Genomic DNA, 24894 nt, shown 5'->3' with positions numbered 1-24894 from the left:
CTTGGGTAAAACTGGGGAGTGGGTGGACAAGGGTCCTAGAGCATCAGTCGAGTGCCTGACTAGGCAGAGGGCAGTGTTGCAAGCATACAGGCATCACGGTCTCCCTGCTTCCATTCTAGTATTTGGTCCCTCCCGCCCCAGTGGACCTAGATTTCTGATATTTATCTGGTGAGTCAGCCAAGGGACCGGCTGTGCCAGAGGCACACAAACAAGTGTAGGGGTGCAAGACTAGGCGGGGAGAGTGAACCAGAGCAGCCTGCCCAGCGCTTCGGTGAGAGAGAGCCCAGGAGTATCCTAGAGACAGCTGAGTCCTTCCTCAGTCCAACATTTCCCCAGCCCCCTCGCACCCATCCAGCAGCGCCCCCGCTTGGGTTTCGCTCGCCTCCTCCAGGCCAGCGTTGCTGGGCACCCGTCCTTGCCTCTCATCATGGCAGTGTACCGCCTGTGTGTGACCACTGGTCCCTACCTGAAGGCCGGCACACTGGACAACATCTCTGCCACACTGGTGGGCACGTGTGGTGAGAGCCCCAAGCAGCTGCTGGATCGAGTGGGCAGGGACTTCACCCCTGGATCGGTGAGTATAAGGGAGAGAGGTACAAACTCTGGGGAAGAGCTTCTAGGGGATCCTGAAGGAGGGGAGGATCTTTCCTGCCCAATTCATCAAACCTTGCTAAACCGGGGTGCTCACACTGGCCTAGTCACCATTCCTTTTGTGTTCTCTGCCTTTTCTGGGATGACAAACCTACCCAGGTGGGGCTGTGAAGTGGAAGGAGGATTGGGCAGGGGTCCTGGACTTCCTTTGGCTTCCTGGCTCCTCCCATAATTGACCGGGCTTTGAGCCAGTCCCTTCCGGTGGCAGCCTGGCTTTCCTCTGGGTGGTAGGGAGGAATCTGCCCACCTTCTTGAACAGCACAGCTGTTTGCTGGTGGCTATACAAGGGAGCCCTGCTGGCCAAGGTAGCTAGGGAAATCCAGGGACACTCTGCTCACACACCACCGGGGATCCTGCTTCCTCCTAAATGGAGGGCTGTCTTTTTCTCATTCATATAAAGGCACTACATGGGTCAGCATAGACGAAGGTGTCCTGCACCTTGCAAGATGCAAGGATGGACTGGGTAGTTCCCGGCCTCTCACTTGCTTGCTCCATTGGTTGCTTCAGGTGCAGAAGTACAAGGTGCGCTGCTCAGCAGAGCTGGGTGAACTCTTGCTGCTGCGTCTGCACAAGGAGCGCTTTGCCTTCTTCCGAAAGGACTCCTGGTACTGCAGCAACATCATTGTCATTGCCCCAGATGGCACTGTCATCCCCTTTCCCTGCTATCAGTGGATCGAGGGCTACTGCACCATGGAGCTGCGTCCAGGAACAGGTGGGCCAGAGGAGAAAGCTGCACTATACTGTGAAAGTCTTTTGGGATTAGGGATGGGGTGTCCCAGAGCCCACTATGTAGGCAATAGGGTTGGCTTTAGGAATGCTAGGCTCCCAAGTAGATACATTATGAAAGTTTTTCAGTAAAGCCCTGGAGTGCAAGGGCTTTCTGGGCAGTATTTGCTCCTCCAGAGGCACACAAGGACATGCACATTTGTATGCTTGTGTAAACATACACTTACATACAACAAGCAGTCTGCTTACCACAGACTTTCTCTGGACTTTCTCAGAGTGTTCCTCTGGAGCCTAGGGAGAAATTAACCTGCAAGCTAATTAGACCTCAATAGAATTCCTCTGTGTTTGGAGAATTTAGTTGGAGAGGCCCTGTCTCTTTTTTCTGGGTTTGCTAGCATGGCTGAAGTCCCTTGGGGGTGAGTGAGGGTCCTTTGTTAAATTTGTGCAGGATTTCTAGGATGCTGGGGTCCAGTCTCTTCTGCCTCCAAATCTGTCTGGCCCATGGAGGCAACATTAGGCCTGCTCTGTGCATTGAGATGAGTCTCAGGGATGAAAAATGGACATTCTAGGTCAAAGTGAGGCATGTGAGCTCTTCATAGACTTCACTGTAAAGCCCCATCTGTCATCACAGTACATCCACAACTTCACAAAATATATTTATTCACCAGTCATTTATCAAGTGCTTGTTATGGGCATGGTGTTAGGTACCATGCAAGATTCTTCAAATACAAAACATGAATATAGCATGATTTCTGCCTTCAAGGAGTGTCCAGATTAGAAAGAAGGTACATGTGGAACCTGTTATAAGGAAGATCATTATAATTTGAGGGTACAGTTGTCTCAAATCCCTGATGAATGACGAAGAGCACAGGGGCATCCCCCATGCAGCTCATATGTAGGTGGCTGTGGGGCTGGGCTCAAGGGTTAGGGGATTTAGGAAGATTTGCAGGAGGGGGTGTGGTTTGAGAAGAGACTTATATGAAGAATGATTTTCATTCCCCACAGCGAGAACCATTTGTCAGGACTCCCTCCCCCTGCTCTTGGATCAGAGGAAGCGAGAGCTCCAGGCCAGACAAGGATGCTATCGGTGATGTTTCTTTTCCCGTGTTTATTCTGACCTCACCCTTAATCAAATTGTTCCTAATGCTGACGTCAGTCCCAGGCTTGGGATCCCAACTCTGGTCAAGACTCATTTAAACCTAACCCTACTCTAATGGTGACCCCAAGAAACCAATATCAACAATTATCTCTGGATGGAAATGTAGCTATAGCTCAGTGGTAGAGCACTTGCCTAGAATGCCTGGGTTTCATCCCCAGCACCCAAACAAAACAAAAACAAAATAAACATAAAAACCCCCAAAATAACTATCCCAATATCATCAACAAATCCATACTCCCCCTAAATGTTCCTGATTTAACCCAGATCCCATATCACGAGTGACTCTAGGCTAGTGCTTACCAACCTCAACCCATCCTCAGCCTCATCCTCAAACCCATCGTGATCTTAATCTCAACACAAACCCCTTTCTAAACCAGTTTGGGCATTTATGTCATCCTCCAATGCTATCCTGGGGACTGGGGTGTAGTTCAGCGGCATGCACAAGGCCCTGGATTCAACTCCCCACCTGCTGCAAATCCTAATCTGAAGCCCAGTGCATTGATGGAGAAAATCCAATTCTTGGTCACATACCTAGAAAATGAGTAGTCTATGGAGTTTTAATCTGAAATCAATTCTTTAAAATTGAAGCTTGAGTTGGGTGTGGTGGTGCATGCCTGTAATCCTAGCACCATGAAAGGCTGGCTCAGGAGAATTGTAAATTGGAGCCTGGTTTGGGCAATGTAGCAATTCAGTGAGGCCTTGTCTCCGAAAAGAGGGAAAGAAAAAAATAGGTGCCAAGAGAGTGCAAAGCCCCTGGTTTCAATCCTCAGTACCACCACTGACAAACAAATAAAACAAAATTAAAATTGAAAAGCTAAGGGTGTTTATCCCAAGCTTGACCTGCCATCTCTGCTTGATCTGCATCTTTTCCCAGGCAGCTGGAAGATCTATGCCCCTGGCTTCCCTCGAATGGTGGATGTCAGCAGCTTTGAGGAAATGGAATCAGACAAGAAATTTGCCTTGACCAAGACGATACCTTGTGCAGACCAGGGTGACAGGTGCGGACTGGGGCTTGGGAATGAGGTAGAGGGGAGTGAGGTGGAAGGAGGGCCAGATGAGACTGGGCAGCCTGGATGGAGGAGTTGGGGTCTATATCAAAATACCGTTTCATTCAAGTGTCAGGAACAGAGGGGACTGGGGATGGGGTCTGACAGAGAGGATGAAAGTGAAAAGGTCATTTCAGATCTGGAGCAGAAAGGGCAAGGGACGAGCCAGGAGAAAGGAGGAACCTGGGGACTGGGGATGAGGGGGCAGGACCGAGGGAAGGAATTAAAAGGAGAGGCTGCAGGTCCCACTGACCAGTATCTGTCTTTCTACTCCCCTTATCCCCAGCCCTGGGAATCGGTACCTGCCTGGATTCCCCATGAAAATTGACATCCCGTCCCTGCTGCACATGGAGCCCAACATCCGCTACTCAGCCACCAAGACAGCGTCGTTGCTCTTCAATGCCATTCCCGCGTGAGACCACTGTCCTCTCTCTACCCTTGCTCACTGCCCTGTCCCTTTGTGCACATCTCATGTCCCTGCTCCCCAGGCCCTCTCCCTACACCATTCTTCTCTCTCACTCCCTCTTTTTGTCCCCCGATCTCCTTTTCCCTTGCTCCTTAGTCTCCTCCCCTCTGCCTACTTTGCACCTCTCAGAACACTTAGCGCATGATCCAGGGACTACTGGTGGGGCCGTGTCTAATAAGACAGAGAGGCCTAGCCCTTAGCTTTAAGGAGATGGAGCCAGACAACTTCAAGTTCAAGTCCCAGAACTAATATTTTTTAGCTATGCGCCGTTAATTTTTCACTTAGTCTCTAAACAATTTCCTCACTTGTTAAAAGACAAATAATGTCCATTCCTACCTCATAGATGTTGAGGAAAATGAAATGAGATAATTACCCAGGACAAAATAATCTCTCAATAGGGGTTCCCTGGTACTAGTATTTGAAAATAGCCTTTGGCCAGGAGGAATGCACGGCTTCACTCAGGAGGCATGAATGCAGTTAATTAGCAGTAGCAGTCATCAGAAGTTTAAGTAAACAGCTGGGGCTCTAAGTGTGATGTGGCTGGAGGGAGGAGTTCAGTTAACCCTCGGGTGACTAGAGAGGACAGGTGTCAGCTGGGTCCAAGTGGTAGGTCTGTGGAGAGAAGAGATGAGGGAACAGTAGGCAGGTACTACTTACAGTCCAAACACAGGTTGGGGACAGTTGGCCAACTACTTAGGTGGGAATGGGAGACTCAGCTGGCCAACCAAGAAGGGGCTGCATGTGGAGCCCCAGAGGCAACCAAGACAAGTGCTTGGGCCTCATCTCCTGGACTTCTGTGCTTGGAATGATTCTTTCTGAGGACAAGTGGGACAGGAAGTGGACATAAGGGATGAACAAGAGCTCAGGAGTGTCTGAGGTGGATGGAGTACGCAGAAGGCCACGCATGCGCCAGGCTTCAGGAAAAGAAGAGGTTGTGAGCCTCTAGCATGACTGAAGGGTCAGAGGGGCATCTGAGGAGACAGAGAGTGCCCTTGAGCTGGTTCCCGGGGGGATGTGGAGGAGTAGGGAGAGTAGAACCCGGAAGACCACAGCACCACCAGTGAGGGCTCTGAGAAGAGCCAGTGGGAACAGGGAGCTGCTTGGAGACCTGAGGGTGGGGCGACTGCACAGTGTTCTGAAGGACATTTGTGGAGGAGGGGACTTGTCAAGTGAAGTCTTTTTTACTCCCCTTTATTTGCCTCCTTAGCTTCTCTCATGGTTGAGTTCCTGGCTGGTTTTTCTCATCTCTTGGGTTTTGATAGCTGGGCACCGAGCAGATGTTGGTACAGTAAGTGAGCAAGCACTTTGTGAGATAGGCAGTCTCCACCCTGGGCCTGACAGATTGTTAATCCCTCCCCCTGCCACTTGCCCTCTGCCTTCCCCAGTTGCCACAGTCTTCAGGACATACTCATGTCTCTTACTGACTACTACAAGCCTACCTGTTCCGGGCTTCATCCCCTTTCCTTTGGTTAAGTACACTTGGTGAGTGGTTATTAGGAGGAGGGTGTGTTAGGGCACACAGAGCCGAGATCTTGCCCTAAGGAGCTCACAGCCAAATGGAGGCCGTTATATGTGTCCTGTGTTTATAATGTAATGCGGGGAAAGGTAAGTGTTTTGTGAAAGATCCAAGGTATGTGTTTTAGAGGGGGCCAGACAGGCTTCATAAAGGACTCTGCATCTTAGATGTATCTAGAAGAACAGAGAGACCTCCTATAGTAGAGATGGCTTTCTAGGGGAGACCCAGCTGGAACAGAGCCCTGAAAGTGAGGGAAAGCCAATTTAATTTCAGCCATTCCCTCCATTGTAAAAAGATATTTACTTTAAAAAAAAAAATCAAGGGCCGGGGATTTAGCTCAGTGGTTCCGCTGCCTGCCTTGCAAGCCCAAGGACCCAAGTTTGATCCCCGGTACCAAAAAACCCAAAATCAAACAGTATAGACATCCAGAAAGAGGGCCTATCTCTCTGCTTGACAGCTCTACTTTCACCAGTTCAGTAGTACACAAAGTATGTGCTTGGTTATGACTGGAGAGCAGGCCTTGGTCAGCCTTGTTTAGAGCACGGGGTGGGAGAAAAAGCTGGAAAAGTTGGTAGAAACTGGCTGGTGGGAAACTTCACGAATCAGCCAGGATTCACAGCTGGGGCTTTGTCTTGTAGGCCAGGGATGGGGTGAAGATCTATGACAAGGATGACACTTGGAGAAAGCAGCCAAAACCCCAGTGATGGTGGCTTATCTGCACCAGGGGGCCAGAGGCACCAGTACTCCTCCTAGGGATGTTTCCATTTGAACCAGGAACTCCTCAGTCTACAGAGCCTCAGTGGAGTACTAGGCTTGTTTCCTGTGTGGATTCTTAGGTACCTCTCATTTAGGGGATGACTCCCTAGTTCTCCCCAGGCTGGGGACACAGGGCTTCCAACAGCTGCCAACACCCATTCTCATCTTCCTCTCTCCCACAGGTCCTTGGGCATGAAGATTCGGGGGCTTCTGAACCGAAAGGGTTCCTGGAAGAAGCTGGATGACATTCGGAATATCTTCTGGTGCCACAAGACCTTCACTACAGGTGTGCAGAGCCAGGCAGGGGATGCCTATCCTTCACCTTGCCTCATGCCAGTCTCTTTCCTCCCTGACCCAGTCTTTCCTGGGAGACTGCTGAATTTGAGTGGGAGATGCTCCTGGACCTCCCAGGATCCCCTTGCAAACCCAGGCACCTCCTCTGATGGGGAGGATAAGAATACGTCAGTGAGAATCCTGATTAGGAGCACACAACACACTTCCCTACTCCTGCAACCAGATGTTCTGGGCTTTGGGGCCAGAAGGGCTTAGGTTCAAATCCCTGCTCTGCCACTCAAGCAGGCAAGTCTCTCAGACCCTCAGTGTCTAACAGTCAACCAAAAATGTACCTACCTCATAAAGATACTGGGAGAAAACCTAAACCACAGTGATGAGCAAAGGGCTGGACAGGACCAGAATCTAGGAAAGTAATTTCCAGACCTTCTGGTCCCCTCTCTTGCTCCTTAGAGTATGTCACAGAGCACTGGTGTGAGGACAACTTCTTTGGGTACCAGTACCTGAATGGCGTCAATCCTGTCATGCTCCATTGCCTCTCCAGCTTGCCCAGCAAGCTGCCTGTCACCAATGACATGGTGGCCCCCTTGCTGGGACCAGACACCTGTCTGCAGACAGAGCTAGAGGTGGGTGAGGACGTTGGTAGTGGGCTTGATAGGAGGGAGGCAACTGGGTGGCCATTATGGACAAAGAATGAATGTGGACAAAGACAGAATGGCCTAGGCCTGGGGACCTCATCCCCTGTGCAGCCCTGTTCCTGCATCTTTCAACTTGAGCAGATGGAGATAAGGGCAAGATGGGGCTTGGGATGATCTGAGGCCTGTTTTGGGGCCTGGAAGATCCCAATGTTGAGGCCTGAAAAACAGGCCAATGGGAAGGCCTCCACATGTAGCTGGAACAATCATGGAGGACTAAGAGCTCTGAGGGCATGGGGGTAGGTGAAGACCCTCTCTCTCTGGGGCAGCCATGCCTCAGACATTTTCAGCAGGTTAGTTGATTCTCACTGTGTGTTGATTTTGTTATTGTTGAATACACTGAGGTCAGATATCAAAGGGGGAGGTGACAGTAGGGAGAACTAGGTGTGCAGGAAAGAGGACGCTGGCTTGTCCTGGACACTGGAGAGAGATCAGGTGAGAGGTTACACAAGGAGAGACTCATCTGGACCTCATTCTGCACATTCTGGGAAGGGTGCGGTACCCAGCGTTGGCCCTTAGCCCAGGCATCAAGAATTGCTGAGGCCACACTGGGGACTTTAGCTCGTTCTTGCGGCACAGAGCCGATAGGGAGGCAGAGCGCGGGTGCGAAGGGCGCGCTTAGCCTTCTGTGCGCCTTTTCCAGAGAGGCAACATCTTCCTTGCTGATTACTGGATCCTTGCCGATGTCCCGGTCCACTGTTTAAACGGCCGCCAGCAGTACGTGGCCGCCCCACTCTGCTTGCTGTGGCTCAACCCTCAGGGGGCGCTGCTGCCACTGGCCATCCAGGTGAGCCTGGGGCGGGGCTTCGGGGTGTCGGGCTCAGGGGACCAACAGTGTTGAGCCTCACCTCCTTATCACTCTCGCAGCTCAGCCAAATCCCCGGGTCCGATAGCCCCATCTTCCTGCCCACTGACTCCGAGTGGGACTGGCTGCTGGCCAAGACGTGGGTGCGTAACTCAGAGTTCTTGGTGCATGAGAACAACACGCACTTTTTGTGCACGCATTTGCTGTGCGAGGCCTTCTCCATGGCCACCCTGCGTCAGCTGCCGCTCTGCCATCCTATCTTTAAGGTTGGTGCCATGCAGGGAAGGGACCAAACTGGGTGAGGGACCCAGGCGGCCTTCTTCCTTGACTTTGGACTCACGTGACCTCATTCTGCTCGCAGCTCCTGCTTCCCCACACTCGCTACACGCTGCAGGTGAACACCATTGCCAGGGCCACGCTGCTCAATCCCGACGGCCTCGTGGACCAGGTGTGGTCTCCTTACCCTGGGAGAATGGCCCTTCTGGCCGCGCCCACAGGCTCAAAACAGTTGGATAATCTCCACCTGGCCCTTCCCGAAAGCCCCGCCCTCCCCACTTGCTCCGCCCATGAGGTCCACTCTCGCGTTCCACCCCCTGAAGCGGTTTTGCAGGCAGGGTGGCTCCAGCCCCAGCATTACTCCTAGAGGAGCCTGCGCCCAGCCAGGTTCTTGCTGCTCCGGCTTTCAGTGTATTCTTTTCTTATCCAATATCTGAGGATCTCTATTATGCACGTAGTAGGGCCGCAGCCCACGCAGTCTGCATTGAGGCAGGCCCAAATGGGTGTGGACGGCTTAGTGAACAGCGAAAGCCCCAGTGTGGTCCCCAGGCCCTGGGCAGAGATTGGGCCAGCCCGGGAGCAGAGCTGTATTGTGTCTGCAGGTCACGTCTATCGGGAGGTGCGGCCTCCTCTACCTCATGAGGACCCATCTGGCCCACTTCACCTACACCAATTTCTGCCTTCCGGATAGCCTTCGGGCCCGCGGTGTCCTAACCATTCCCAACTACTACTACCGAGATGACGGCCTGAAGATCTGGGCAGCCATTGAGAGGTGTGAGCCCAGCAGGGCAGCCCCTCTCGCCCCACCAGGGCTGTGCCCATGCCAGCTGGGGCACTTGGGGCTAGGGATTCCAGGTGCTCGCAGACTCCAGTCAGCATAGGGACTGTCCAAAGGTGGGAATTGGAGTTAGGGTCCCCTGTGGAATGGCTGGTAGCTGTGAGCTACAGAGAGGTTGGTGCATGTGAATGCAGTGGAAGAAGGGAAAAGAGGCCGGGCCATCCAACAGCTAAGGATGGTTGGGGACGGCAGGCAGCCAGGCAGGGCTTCCTCCTCTGGGCTGCTTCATGCTGAAGGGGAGGACAGCACGAGGCAGACTCTTCCCAGTGAATTCTCTGTCAGGCTCCTGTGTAGGAGGGAGCATTCTTAATTCGGGAGGGGGGATGAGACTTAAGGGAAACCAGGATACTCGGGTTCCAACTGGATCAGGAGCTCATGGACTGAACCACCATGGACTCTCAGTGGACTCTGTCTATCTGCCTCTCCCCAGCCCAAGTGGCAGTGGGCCTTGGCACTGTGGGCAGGCAGGGCTCCGAGGTTCCTCCAGGGGCACCACCGTCTCTTCCCTGCAGCTTTGTCTCAGACATCGTGGGCTACTATTATCCCAGTGATGATTCTGTGCAGCAGGACTCGGAGCTGCAGGCCTGGGTCAGCGAGATTTTTACTCAGGCGTTCCTGGGCCGGGAGAGCTCAGGTACCTCTTCTCTGTTACTCCTTCCCAGTCCCCATCCCCTGGCACAGGGTCATAGCAACTGAATTCTCCACTCGTGTTTAAATCAATTCTTCTTATTATCATATTTTGACTTTGAAACTCATAGTATTACTGTCCCACTTAGCGGATGAGGAAATAGGAACAGAGAAGGCTGCAAAAGCAGGACCCCAGGCCAGCTTTGATTGTCTCCCACACCCTTGCTTTTCAACAGTGCCCCTCTGGTCTTGCCACATTCACATAAAGCCATCCATTCACTCAGCTTGCCGAGCTCTGTCAATCTGCAGCATGTGGTAGGAGGCACCTCTGACTTCAAAGGATTCTGGAAATTTTTCTCGTACCCTCTTGTGCCTGTTCTGCCAAGTGGTCCCTCTAGTCACCAATCTCTCTTCACTTCATCGAGTGGGCCTTGCTGCTGCCAGACTCCTGACTCATACCTTTCCTCCAGCCTTTGCTCTCCCCTGTCTTCTGACACTGGCTGAGAGGGCTCTGAGAATCACCAACCCCAGAGGCCCCTCTCAGCCTCCTTTCCTTAAATTCAGTGTCAGGCAGATGCTCCAGCCCACTTTCTTTCTTTGATCTTTGTTCTGCTCCTGGGAGGATTTGGCCTTCTGACCCTCCAGCTTCTTCCTGGGTCCTAGCCACCTCCCTGTCCCAGCTCTTGGCTTGCCTTGGCTCTCTGATTCCTCTTTTTCTCCTCCCTAATGGAATGAATCAATCTTCTGTTTCTCCTCTGTAGCTGATTTCCAGAGTCAGAAATCTCACCTCTTCCCAAGTCTGAAGGACTTTTCTTTTTGGCCTCTCACTCTTGACGATGTTATGACCAGCACATGAAAATTACAAGTTAATTTTATAGAGTGACTTCTGGCCTTGCTGAGGTTAAAGTGGCTCAAATGTCTGTCCTCCAGGTCCCCCAGCCCTGGTCTGAGACTTCTCTCCACAGGAATGTAGCTTTCAGCTGGGTTAGTGCTTCTGGTTGCACAGAGGACTGGGGGGTGGGGGAGTGGGGGAGGTGTCTCAGGTCACCTGCAGATAGAACAGCTGTTGTAGTCCTAACCAGTAGGGTCAGAGCTTTGCCTTGCTTTTAAACAAAAGTTTCCAGTGTACTGGACAGTAGAGAATATAACCAACCGGTGTTACCCACCCACTAGATTTAACACTGGGCAACGTGTTGCCATATTTGATTAATCTGTTGCTTTTGTTTATTGCCAAAGCCTTGTAAAGTAAGTTGCAGTCCTCTTATTTCACCCCTAGTCAATATGCCTTTTTCTTTTTTTGTTGGTGCCAGAGATCGAACTCTGGACCTTGTGCTTTCGGGGCAGGTGCTGGAACCACTGAGCTAATCCCCGGCCTATGCCTTTTCAATAATGATAATTTTCCTACACCCATAATCCCAGCACTCTGGGAGGCTGAGGCTTGAGCTCAGCCTGGGCAATTTGGTGACTTAGTGAGACCCTATCTCCAAACAAACAAGCAAACAAACAAACAAAAAAATTCTTCTACACAACCACATGCTGACATTAAGTTCAGTGAAGTCCTAGGGATGGAACCCAGGGCCTTGCACTTCATGTACTCAGCTACTGAGTTACACTCAAATCCCTTAACAAAACTGACAATAATTTCTTTCTTTCTTTTTTTTTTTAACTGACAATAATTTCTAATGTAATCTCTTAACTTTTTTTGGTATCAGGGATCAAAGTCAGGTCCTTGTGCTTGCAGGGAAAGCAGCAGAACCATTGAGCTAAATCCCTAGCCCTTAACATTTTTTAAAATTTAAATTTCTTATAGTTTTGGGGATAGAGCCCAGGGTCTCACCCATTCTAGGCAAGTGCTGTACCACTGAGCTACATCCCCAGCCCTATATTTAACAAGATTGACAAAAATCTCCAGGGTCACCCTCATATCTAATCCATGCTCAAATATCCCCAACTTGTCCTTTTTTCTTCCAGTTGGTCCTGTTGACTCGAAAGCCAATCAAGGACTGTATTTTGTTTGTTTGGTTTTACTCTAAAGTCTCTTTTAACTTAGAAGAGTACTGCTTCCTCTTTGCCTTATTTTATGTTAAAACATTTATTAGCAGATGTTTGCAGTATATATGATTACCTTTCTATCATGGGGAGTTGGTACACATATATAATACATCAATTCTTTTTGTCCCCTAGGCCTCCCTGCTCCTTCCAACTCTTGGTCCCCTTCCCATTTGCAAAAGCTCTATTTTCTTTGCCCCCTCCTCCTCCCCCTCCCCTCCCCCTCCCCCCTCCTCCCTCTCCTCCTCCCCCTCCTCCTCCTTCTTCTCTATACCCCCTTCCCTTCCCTTCACTCCTCCCTCCCTTACTCTGCATTTTAAAAAATCACACCACAAGGACTTATGGAAGAGCCTTGGACTAATTGTTCTGCAGAATGTCTCACCTTCTGAATTTATCAGATTCCTTTCTTATGGTATCATCTTCTCTTTTTTGTTTTGTTTTGTTTTGGTGCCTGGGATTGAACTCGGGACCTTGCACTTGCAAGGAAGGCACTGAAACCACTGAGCTAAATTCCCAGCCTCTCATGGTGTCATTTTGTTCCTCTGTCTCCTGTGTTTTTTGTAAGTTGGAAGGAGTATCTTAAGGGTTGCACATTTTTGTCAAGAATATTTCTCAGGTGATGTTCTCTGCCTTCTGTGTTGATTCATCTGGGAAGCACATGAGGTCAGGTTGTCTCACTGGTTGAGATGCCAAGAGTGATTTCTAGGTTAAAGTGTTATCAGCCAGATCTCTCTTGGATTTGTTTTGTACTGGGGATCGAACTCAGGACCTTGCCCTTGCCAGGCAGGTGTGGCGCCCCTGAGCTAAACCCCAGGTTCTTCTCTTGGATTTTTAAAGGGTAATCTTTCCTTTTGTTTTGCAAACTCACTGTTAGTCCTCAACAGTCCCAATCTAACTGCTTTTGACTGAGGAATTTGTTTCCTATTTAAGAACCAGACTGGGACCTAATACTGTTGATTCAACTCTCCTATTTTATTTATGCAGTACTGGGGATTGAACCCAGGGAGCACTGATCTACATGCCCAGCCTTTTTTATTTTTTTGACATTTTGATACAAGGTCTTTCTCACTAAGTTGCCCAGGCTGGACTCAAACTTCCCAGCCTCCTGTCTCAGTCTCCTGTATAGCTGGGATTACTGGTGTGCACCTCCATGACCACCTTTTGCCTATCTTACTATATTTAGTTTATCTCTGATATAGCAGAACATCTTCAGACTGTCAACAACTCTTCCCACTAGTACAAACTTATTTTGGATTCATATATTTAAAGGTAAAGCACACTTATTAACTTGTCAGTCTCACTTTAACTTCCATATTATGAGGGGAAGTAATAATATGAACTATAGAAAAATTCCCATAGATAGTCTGATTCCGTCTTTACTTTATTATTCCCAGCCTCCAAGATTAGACAGTCGACCATGAATAGAACATTCCCATTCACTCCCAGGCAGATGCCCCATCCTTCTTCCAACCTCTCTCTGCTCAGCCTGACTCCAAACCTTAGAGCCCTCTTGGAGTCATGTTCCTACCTCTGTCTTCCTAATTCCAGCAAGGTAGCGAGTCCCTATTGTTCCAATCATTTCCCATTGTCACCACCCTAGTGATCCTGATTGTGGCAGCTGCTTCTCTGCCAGCTCCCCTCTCCTGGGCCCTGGCTGCTACCTCGCCAGGCCTGCCCAGAAATCACATGCCCCAGCATATTGCTGCAGCCTCACCTCCAATTAGGTCCCCTCCCTGTCCCCTCACCTTTTCTATGCCCCATGCCTTCCCACTCTGGCTCCTTACCCTCTCATCCATTTGCTTCACTCAACCAATAATTACTGCTTTCTTAATATTTGTTAAGTGTTGGTCTAGATGCTGTCATTTCACAGTGAACAAACAGACAAAAATCCTGGCCTTCATACAAGCTTCACATTCTTTCAGAGAGACACTGATAATCAACAAGCAAATATGTCAAGTGATTAAGAAGGCTAGGAAGAAAAACAAAACAGCATGAGAGGGGTTATTTCAGACAGGTGGTCCAGGAAGTCCTCTCTGAGGAGCAGACACATGGACAGAGACCTGAAGGAAGTAAGGAGCTTCTTCTGTGAATAACTGGGATAAAAGTGTGGAGTCAGAGGTGCAGTATATGTAAAGGTCCTCAGGTCTGCGTGCACTGGTATGTTTGAGGAATAGCAGGAAGACCTGTGCAGCTCAAGTGGAGTAAGTGAAGGGAAAAAAAGTTAGGACACAAATGAGAAGGAGCCAGATCAAGTAGGGCCATGGTAAGGTAAGTGAGAGGAAGCCCTTAGAAAGTTCTATCGAAGAATGACATTATCTGATTTATCACTTATCCCCTTGGTGCTGGAGATCTAACCCAGGGCCTCAGGCACACTAGGTAAGCACTCTACCACTGAGCTACATCCCCAACCCCTGATTTATGATTTAAATGGGCCACTCTCGCTGTCATATGAGATGAACTGGCTATAAGGGGCAAGGGTGGAAGTAGCAGGATTCATCCAGGAGAGAGGTGGTGGTGACTGGAGAGAGGCGGAGACGCAGATGGTGAGGAGAGCCTCACTCCTGGAAGTCTTTGTTGATGTGTAGAGTGGGAGAGCAAAGATAACTTTGGTCTGCATGATTGGAGGAGGGGCCCGGTTGCCCATCCGTAACCACAGGGAGCTAGTTTCAGGACTCCCACAGATGCCAAGATCCTCAGATGCGCAAATCCTTTTTGTAAAATGGTGTAATATTTGCAGAGAATTGATTCATAGCTTCCCACATACTCTAAATCATTTTAAGGCTACTTCTAATACCAAATACAATGTAAATACCTTGTAAATAGATTTCATACAGTGTAGTTTAGGAAATAGCAACAAGAAAAAAGTGTATACATGTTTAGTATGACATAATTTCCCCCCAAATATTTAATACTTCTCAAATATTATGATCTGAGGTTGGTTGAACCCACAGATGTGGAACACGTACCTACAGAGGGCCGACTATAAGGGAAGACCAGGTTGGGGAGTGTGGGGGTAGGAGTGAAGCATTTGGTTTTGCAATGGCAGGTTTGAGATGTCTTGCAGACACTCAGGTGGGAAGATCAGGTAAGCAGCTGCAGATTTATGCCCACTCCTGAGTCTAGGGGCTCAGGAACCAGGCACAGCTGGGGATGTGAGTTTGGCATCAGCAGTGAGTGGGAGGTGGGTAAAGCCAGGGACTTGGATGAGGTCAATGTGGCACAGACAGCAAGAATGAAGGCTGAGGGCTGGGGATTTAGCTCAGTGGTTTTGCTGCCTGCTGCGCAAGCGGAAGGACCCAAGTTCAATCCCAAAAAAGAATGAGGGCTGAGCTCTTCTCCCTCCACCCCGACAACGCTTTTCTCTGTCATCTTTCTATTTTTATTTTTTGAGACAGGGTCTTGCTATGTAATTCAGGCTGGCCTTGAGCTCACTGTGTAGCCAGTCTGGCCTTGAACTCATGGTGATCCTCCTGCCTCAGCCTCCCGAATACTGGGATCAGAGGCATGAGCCACCACACTCATTAGGCTCAACTGATACTCCTGGCTTAGCTTCCCAAATAACTGGGACTACAGGTGGGTGCCACTGTGCTTAGATTTTGTCATCTTTTTTTCATTCCAATATCACCCATCTCTTAACTTGTGGAGGCCCCTTCTCTTCCTCCAGGAAGGGTCCTTCTGACCACTCTAGCCCCAGTGCCATTTTCTGTCCTTCCTGCCTTCTCTCCTAAGAGCCAAGGGCCAGCACTGATGCTTCTTTCTGATTCCATCACTGTATGCCTTTGAGTAACACACTGTCTCTCCCGCTAAACCCAGCAGAGGGTGATTCGATACTGGGTGCTTGGACAGATCTTGGTAAATTGAGTAGAATTAAATCATTAAGTACTAGTATGGGCTGCAGATAAGAGTGCCTTGGAGGTCAGGCAAAGGCAATTTGGTGCTTGACTTGACCCTGGCTCCATTATGAATCCCGGCTGGGCACTTTCTGGTCCCAACACAGGACTCACCTCTGAGATCCCCTTCAGAGACCACAGCACTTGGTGATGGCTACCCCTGACTTCATCCCACCCCTAATCTTAAAGACAGTTAGAGCCAGTGTCTAGCTCTTACTCCCTCACTCTTCCACCTGCAGTGAGCCCCACCCTGAGCTGCCCCTGGGAATTCAGTACCTCCCTCCACACCCTCCTCTTCCCCACATAGGATTCCCAAACCGGCTGTGCACCCCAGGACAGCTGGTGAAGTACCTGACTGCAATTATCTTCAACTGTTCTGCCCAGCACGCCGCTGTCAATAGTGGGCAGGTGAGTCTGCAGAGGGAAGACCTAGGGGTATCAGGCCACTAAAGGTGTTGGGCTTGGCAATGGACTTGTGGCCAGAATTCTGGTTGAGAGCAAGGGTGAGTCAGAGTTAGGGTTGAAATGGTGCCTGGGTGGAGTGAATGTCCCTTGTTGAGTGATGGCTGGGTGGAGCTGGGTCCAAGGTGGAAATGTCAACTCAAATTGGAGTTATGTTGCCAGTACAATCTGTGGCTCCTGTCTTGGTTAGTACTGGGTCAGGTGGACAATCAGGTTGTGCTGTATGGCATGCCAGCCCAAGGCCCTTTTCTAGGATTACTTCCTCTCTGGGTTCTCCTCCCTCCCTGGTGACTCACTCCACCCAGTCCTGGAACACTGGGTGGGGAATGACAAGGGGTGAGCTGGGCTCCTGCCCCACTCTGGAACTTTCCATGATACCCTCATTTCCCAACTGTGAGACTTGGGATAGTAGAGGTGGGATGAGGAATGATGAAGAGGGAGCTGGTTCTTGCCTTCTGGTGGCTATTTGATCCACATGGGGTGTGTGTGTGTGTCTTTACAGCATGACTTTGGGGCCTGGATGCCCAATGCCCCATCATCCATGAGGCAGCCCCCACCTCAGAACAAGGGGACCACTACCCTGAAGAGTTACTTGGAAACCCTCCCAGAAGTGAATGTCACCTGTAACAACCTTCTCCTCTTCTGGTTGGTCAGCCAAGAGCCTAAGGACCAGGTAAGTATATGGGATGGAAATTTGGGGGGTATTTTGCAGGGCCTGGGCATCGGGACTGTTTCATGGGGAGTTGAGGACTGACTGCTGGGATTTGTGCTCACTGCAGTGCTGCTTGTGTTCTTTAGTTTCTTTAGGGAATAATACTTGATCCCCAAGAACATATGTTGAGGGAAATACCAGTTTTATAAATGGATCACAACTCCCATCCAATTCACAAGTTTAACCATCCATCCATTTATCCATTCATCCATCCATCCATCTACCCAATAACTCATTTATCCATCAATCATTCATGCATTCATCCAAACATTAAGCAGACATTTCTGGGTAATCCGCTATGTGTCAGCATAGCACTGAGCACCAGGCACACAAAGCTGAGTGAGATCTGCCTGCCTTTAAGAAGTCTATGGTCTGGTAGAAGAGACATGTTGATAAATAAAGAAGGACACCACAGTCTTGTAGAAAGCACTTATATGTTCATTTCTCCATTCAACACATGTTTTCCAAGTATGTGTGGTCTGTTAGATACTGAGTGGAACAAGCCATGAGCCTTGTCCACAATCTTACATCTAGGGACAGAGGTAAGAATGGGGCCCTGTAGACCCTAACTAGGTCTGGGAAAACCCTGGAAGGCTTAGTGGAGGAAGTGACATCTAAGCTGAAACCTGTGAGACAAGTAGAAGTTGGGGAAAGGCGGGGGCAGGGTTGGTTTCTAGGCAGAAGGAAGGACACAGCCAAGGAGTGGAGGGGAGAGTCACTCACCACGGTTCAGTGCAGCAAAATGGCAGGTGGAGAGGAAGGTAGGGCTTTGTCTGCATAGTATTGACTGAGAGGACAATGGGAAGGCCCCTTAGGAGCTTTAAGCCAAGATGGCATGGCTTAGTTTGTTTCGATTAGCATGTTCCGGTGCCTGTGCGAATGGGTGAGAAGGCAGTTTGGAGATGGGAGAGAGAGCAGGCAGTTAAGTAGCTTAGGCCAGGTGAACAGTGCTTTCATCACCAATTATGGTCACAGCCATTCACACATTGTCAGTCATGGCTCTGCCTCCTGGTCTTGGTCACAGTTCTCGGACATGTTAACATCCTCATTTCTCAAGCTTGACTCCATCTGGTGCTAGAAAGGTGGCAAATATTTTCTTAGCAGGGTGTTTTGTTTGTGTTTTTGTTGTTTTGGAGATGTGGGGGCCCTCATTATGTTCCCTAGGCTGGCCTCAAACTTCTTGGGCCAAGTGATTCTTTTGCCTCAGCCTCCTGAGTGGCTGGGACTACAGGTACATATCACCATGCTTGACTCAGAAAAGGTTTTATATATTTTAAAAGTTTATTTTATTGTGGGACTAGGTGTCTTAGTTACTTTTCTTATTGCTCAGACAAAATACCTAACACCTGAAGTTAAAAGGGGACAGGTTTATTTAGCTCAGTTTGTAGAGGCTTCCATAATCAGCTGGCTCCAAGGCAGGGTGGCACATGGCAGAGGAGCAGCAGTTCATAGCAGCCTGAAGGTAGCAAAGCTCCAAAGGACCTTAACAGTACCTTTCTGCCCCTTTTGTCCAGACTACGGGGATTAGGCAGTGCCAAAACAATCAGTCTACTGGTTTAGTAATCACACGCCCTTAATCCCAGCATCATGCACTCTAGATTCAGCCACCTCTGAGAAAGCCACCTATAACCTCATAAGGCTTTGGTGGGAGATCTAGACCCAAATCACAACACTGGGGATTGAACCCAGGGCCTTCACACTGAGCTACAGCCCCAGTCCACTTAAATTTTTTTATTTTGAGACAAGGCCTCACTAAGTTGGTTAGTTGCCCAGGTTGGGCTCAAACTTTTGATGCTCTTGGCTCAGACTCCTAGAGTGCTCAGATTACAGGTGTGTGCCACCACACTTGATCTGTCTAGGAAATTTTACCTACCACCCTCTGTCCTTAGAATGGCAGGAGTTTGTTTCTGAATCCTGCCCCTTTCTGTGCCCAGGGGGACAAAAGTAGGCAAGAGGATGAGGGTAGAGGGTTCCCTCCTCATTAGCCAGTGAGAAGTTTAACTTGGAAACGTACAACAACAATAGCAGCTGTCACTTATTGAGAATCTATCCTGTCTCAGTTATTAAGTCAGATTCTTTATGCGTACTATTTAAAAATATAAACCAAATAAATATATTTAAAATGCTTAGTATAGTGCTGGCAGATACACGTTCAATACATGGTAGTTTCACTTACAGGGGAAGAAAACTGAGGTTCAGAGTAAGGAATTTCTCACCATCACATAGCTGGGAAGTAGGGTTTGAGTTGTCTGTCATACTTCTGGGTTCTGCTCTTTGATGACTACACTATAGTTTTGGGAATTGGATATGAGTCTTGTGAGAACTGGATCTTTGGAAAGACCAATATTAATATAAAGAAACTATAGACAATCCTAATCAAGAAAAAAACCCCATGTATACACAATACTAGGAGGGGGAAGGGGCGCATAGCCAAATACAGAGGGTTTTTAAATGATAAAAGAATATTGCTTACAGTTTTGTGCATGAAAATTTGGAAATCTAGATAAAATGAAGATTTTCTTTTTTCTAGGAAAACAAACAACTGAAACTTCAGAGGAAATGAAAACCAAACATAAATGTAAAAGATTATGATGAAAAGCAAACATTAGTGTAAAAGGCTATAAAAGATCTGCTTATTTCAAACCTTTAAGGGACAAGTAATTTCTAAGTTCTTCAAGCTCTTTGAAAGCATAGACAAAGGTGTAATCTGCCTGAATCATTTCTCGGGATTGCAGAATGCTCATTCAAGTACTGGAAAGGGCAGTAACCTAGAAGGGAGGTAGTCTCAGTGTGGACTCCGGTCCGAGGTCCACACCCTGTCCCCAAACCCTGTATGATCTTGGACATGTAATTTGGCCCAAGTTTCATTTTCATTATTTGTAAAGTGAGAATGATAAGAGTATCTGTCTTAAGGGCCACGGTGTATGGTTCAGGTAGAGGGTTTATCTGTGAGCTGTTATTAAGAAAATGAAGTCAGGCAAGGAGATGCATGCTTGTCATCCCAGAACTCTGGGAGGCTGAGGCAGGAAGATTGCAAGTTTGAGTCTAGCCTAGGCAATTTAGCAACTTCACAAGACCCTGTCTCAAAATAAAAAATAAGCTGTAGCTCAGTGTTAAGGCCTTGGATGCAATCCCCAGTACTACAAAAGATTAAAGAACTAAAGAAACAAATCAGCCAGTGAAGGGCAATATTGTATACTAAAATAATAATGTGCCATGATGAAGTACAGTTTATTCTAGAAATGAAAGGTTGGTTCAAACTTATGAAATGTAGCAAGATAGTTTATCACATCAATAAAGAATGATAACATATAATCATCTTGGTACATGCTGGAGAAGCATTTAATTGGCATGAACAGTCAATACTAATAAAAACTCAGAATAAAATGAAAGCCCCTGGAGGGGTTTTTATAAAAATATATTTAAGACAACCCTGGGCCTAGAGATGCTGCTCAGTGGTACAGTAAAACACTTGCCTAGCATGTGTGAGGCCCTGGGTCTCATCCCCAGAACCACAGAGGGGAAAATAAAATGACACTGTACTAATGGTGAAATAATAGATGCCTCCTCATGAAAACCAGGGACAGGAAAATAATACCTATTATGGCTGCAATTATTTAACACTGTTCCGAAGGGCTTTGCCAATGCAATTAAAACAAGAAACATTTTTTTTCTGGTACTGCGGATCAAACTCCGGTCCTTGTGCTTGCAAGGCAGGCAGCGGAACCACTGAGCTAAATCCTGGGCCCCAGAAACAAATTTTTTAAACATCAGCAGTACTGATAACAGCTGTGTTTCATGAAGGTTATGTTAGCTGGAAAGGATGTGCTGGTTAGGAGGCAGAGCCCGTACATCAGAACAGTGGAGTGATGTGTGATGGGATCATGAGGGAGGGACATTCCTGTACATAGGACAGTGTCCACTGAAGGTCACTGTGGCATGTGTTGATTATGGCTGGCTGTGCTGTAAAGTGTGATGGTGACGGTGTTGGCAAAACTGATTATGTAGTTGATTGGAAGATACCTCAGAACCAGACTGTGGCTGTTCTCAGAGGTTGAGTTTTGTGAAATTGTGACGTAATAGTTGTATTCTCAGGCCTATTTGTTAGAGTGTCTGTGTTAGTATCAGCTGTGTGATGAATGCAGTTGTGTGCTCTTTGTTCAAAGAGTAGATTAGGCACTAGAAAGGGACTTTATGGATTTTCCATTTCAATCCATCTACTTTCAGATGCAGGAATTGAGTTTCAAAGAGTCACAGTAACATACAAAGGATTTTCAGCAAAAGGAGCACTGAATTTAGGTTTCCTGGCTCCAAAGTCACATTCTTTCCTCTAGGCTATGTGGCTTTGGATGTTGGGGGATGTTTTCCATCAGATTGCATGGAATGGTAGATTGGCGGTATGATTTCAATGGCTGCGATTAGGTCATGCCTTTCGAAGCCACCTTGATTGTATTTGTTGCCATCCATGGTCCTGCATTATTCTCTGTTCCATTTTGAACATCATCCTGACCTCCCACCTGGTTCTCTCCCAGAGGCCCCTGGGCACCTACCCAGATCAACACTTCACAGAGGAAGTGCCACAGCGGAGCATCACCGCCTTCCAGAGCCGCCTGGCCCAGATCTCAAGAGACATCAGGGAGCGGAACCAGGGCCTGCCACTGCCCTATGCCTACCTGGACCCCCCCCTCATTGAGAACAGTGTCTCCATCTAACTTCCGCCTCAAACCACTTCAGAAGAAAGGAAAGTCCAAGCATGAAGAAGGCCAGCTTATCAGAGTTTTCCAGACTCTTCCCTCCTCCCTATTCTCAGTTTGAATCTTCCTCTCTCTATATAGAGACTTTTTCCAGCCAAGATGGCTCTAGCTGTGTCCTGAGCTGTGAGAGACCAGTCTAGCAGTGTCCAGGGTAAAAACCTAGGACTAAGGTTGAATGCACAATAGACTGCTGGAAAAGGAAGGAACTTCTATACCCTTTGCCCCACTCTGGGTAGCCTCCTGTTCCAGCCTCTTGTGGAAATCTACTTCCTCCCATTGGGATGCCCAGCCTTGATCTCCAAGCTTTCCTTCCCAGTCCCCCGCATTCCCACATTTGCTCCTACCATGTCATTTTGATTCTTCTTTCCTGTAAGCCTAAGACCAGCCAACCTGGCTTCCTTCTGTGGAAGAGCCTGGAAACTGGGCACAGAAGAGCTGTGTGCCTGGATCATCAGGTCCCCTTTGTTCCTGGCACCTTGAAAGTAGGGGAAGAATTGGAGCCCAGCTCTCCTGGACATCTAACTAAGGTTCTGGGGGACAAGTTCCCTGGCCTGGGCATGGATGTGGAATCTTTCTCCAGCTCTCATTCTACCTCATTCTCATCTCATGTTTTTCTTTTTTCTTTAAAACAAGTGAGTTCAGTAAAAGCTGACATATTTGGCTCCTATTTCATTTTTCTGTTTTGATGATATTTGTGCTTGCATGTGAGCATGTGTGTGTGAGTGGGGGTGGCTAGGGGTGGAAGTGCCAGGCAGGTAGGAGCAGCGAGTCCATCAGCTGTGGGTTCTAGAGACAGGCAGTGTCCCAGCTCAACCCTCCACCCAGCTGAGCCCTGTATTCTTACCTTCACCACCTAGAGCCTGTCATTAGGAGGTGAAGGACACCTGAACTCAAGGGACAGGTCAAAACCCCTGGCATTTTGCAAAGCCTCAGAATCTGGCTTCAGGGTGTGGTGGTTGTTAGTGTTGCCACTGAAATCCAGTTCCACTCCTGGACACAGAAAACTCATGCCTGGCCCTCTCGTGGGTGGGTGGAGCCACAGGATGTTTGAGCTGAGTTATGTGCAGAAGAGGTTCGGCCATGTCCAGGCTGGCATGGGGCCCTCTGGGGTGCTCTCTGCCTCCCCACTCTGGAAGCCATGCTGGGATGCTATTGATCAGCCTGTGTGTTTGAGGGACAGAGCAGAGGCCTGCTGCTGAGCTAGATGTGGAACTGAATAATAAAGATACTTTTTATTGGGTGAAGCAGTTGAGATTTTGGGATTGTTCACCCTTACCACTTTCCTGCCTCAATCTAGAGTCTGATTTTCTCCTTTCTATCCAGGCAGCCCTTACAAATAGAGGTCTGTTGCCACTCGTGGTGGCGCACCTGTAATCCTAGCACTTGGGAGGCTGAGGCAGGAGGATCATTGTGCATTTGAGGCAAGCCTGGGCTACATAGTGAGTTCAAGACCAGCCGAGCTACATAGTGAGACCCTATCTCAAAAAACAAAACAAAAAAAGAGGTCCATGTAGACCTCAACTGGTCCATCTACATTGTCTCTCTCCATAGCTTTCCAATCCCTGACCAAACCCTAGCCACAGCCTCTCTCTGGCCAAAGTCACAGTGTTTTTGGACAATGACAGGGTGACTGTTCTTCCATCCATATGGTGCTGGTGGCAGTGGAACCAAATAGCTTTAGGGTCCTCCCATGACTCCCTCCAGTACCTCACATGGCCAGGGGCTTTGCCAGATTGGGCAGGTCTCTCAGCCCACTCTGGGCCATTGTCAATGTCCCTTTCTCCAGTCAGTGGGGTCCCCCAGCTGCCAGCATCTAAGATAACAAAAGCACTCACTGTACAAGCACAACTTTAGGAAAAGCTCCAGATCTGACCACACTTCCTAACTGAACTGGTATCCCAGACCTGACCACACTTCCTAACTGAACTGGTATCCCAGACACCCTGTTGTGCTGACATTTTGGAGCAGCCACCGTTCCTCAGACCCAGAACAACACACTGCCCATCTGTGTTCCCCATCCCCTCTTCCAGCCCCAGAATCCTCTCCCTGTTCAGTCAAACTCCTTCTCCCTTTGAGGCAGTGGGTGTCTATGTGGATCAGGGGACTGTCTTTGGCTATATCAAAGGTTAGATTGTCACTTTCTGCACCTGTGACTCAGGAAGAGAATGCCCTGGTCACTGTGCAGTACGAGGTGTTTTTGGAGATCTCTGACCTGCAGATCCCAGTTTAAGAATTTAGCTCAAATCACATTTTTTTCACCTTAGAACATAGAGGACTGAGATACTCAGAGGCGCCCTCTTGTGGCCACTTTAGCTGTTGTCAAGGCTGGAAATGACTCCTTCAAAACTCTGGCCTTGGGCAGGGCACTGCCCAGGCAACCTGTCTGGAGAAAAGCGTTTGAGTACTTACTCAATAGAAGTCATGCCTATCCTAAAAAATGCTCCCAAGCCAGAGAGGGCAGGGCAAATCATTGGCATCTGGTTTTCCAGAAAGTCAGATTGGAGGGAAATTTATTAGGATGACACACCCAGCCACAGGTAGGACTTCTGCCCTGACTCTGGGCACGTCTGGCAATGGGATGTGGGGAAAGGCTACCATCAGCTGCTGCTGCAGCCCTGTCAGAGTGCATGCTCTGGACCCCTCCGTGGTTTTCCATCATCTGAAAGGTGACTGGCCCAGTAGGGAACCTGCCAGCCCCTTTCCCCAGTTGATGTTGAACAAGTTCTTCATCTTGGTGGCCCAAATCTGTCAGTTAAATGGGAGGGACAAGAAGACCTGGAAAGGTCCTTCCTGTGTTGACATTCTGGCATCTACATGTGTCACGGTTCCTGTCTCTGAGTCTGTTCTCTACTTTGGGGAAGTGGCTGTGAACTCTCCAGGCAAGACCCCTGGTTCTATTGGCTTCCAGGGGGTGGAGAGAGACAAAAAACACATCAACAGATAAACCTTTCACATGAGGCCAAGTGCAGTCAGGAGATACAGCCAGGCAGGTGGTGCTGGTGTGACTGGGCAGGGGACACTAGGTGCGGCACTAGGGAGGTCTCTCTGAGGAGATGATGCTAGAGCTGAGATCTAGGTGACGAGAATGAACTGACCTTGAAACAGCATGGGGGGAAATGTTATAAAACAGGACAGGGCACATCTTCAAGAAGCAAAGGGCAGCCAGAAAAGGGCC

General features: G+C 48.8%; 1 protein-coding gene across 2 annotated transcripts; it reads left to right on the top strand.

Moving 5' to 3' along the window:
* The first annotated feature begins 45 nt into the window (after window positions 1–45).
* Window positions 46–22386, top strand: Aloxe3 (arachidonate epidermal lipoxygenase 3). Of its 2 annotated transcripts, none has more exons than XM_004857474.3 (15): window positions 46–574; window positions 1159–1363; window positions 2383–2464; window positions 3415–3534; window positions 3869–3994; window positions 6503–6606; window positions 7065–7237; window positions 7950–8093; window positions 8174–8377; window positions 8473–8559; window positions 8990–9159; window positions 9738–9859; window positions 16099–16199; window positions 16756–16926; window positions 21498–22386. In XM_004857474.3, exons 1-15 carry the CDS (start codon window positions 428–430, stop codon window positions 21675–21677), a joined length of 2136 nt encoding a protein of 711 aa, XP_004857531.2. In that variant the 5' UTR covers window positions 46–427; the 3' UTR covers window positions 21678–22386. The 2 variants fall into 2 exon arrangements, with proteins under 2 accessions (XP_004857531.2, XP_087047916.1); XM_087191790.1 differs by having other exon boundaries at window positions 390–574; window positions 3411–3534.
* The last annotated feature ends 2508 nt before the right edge of the window (window positions 22387–24894 follow it).

Source organism: Heterocephalus glaber, unplaced genomic scaffold, assembly GCF_053883595.1.
Source record: "Heterocephalus glaber isolate CG9 unplaced genomic scaffold, H.glaber_assembly_v1.0 deba00001564, whole genome shotgun sequence".
In the NCBI taxonomy this organism is placed as follows: domain Eukaryota; kingdom Metazoa; phylum Chordata; class Mammalia; order Rodentia; family Bathyergidae; genus Heterocephalus; species Heterocephalus glaber.
This window is presented reverse-complemented; position numbering and strand designations above follow the sequence as displayed.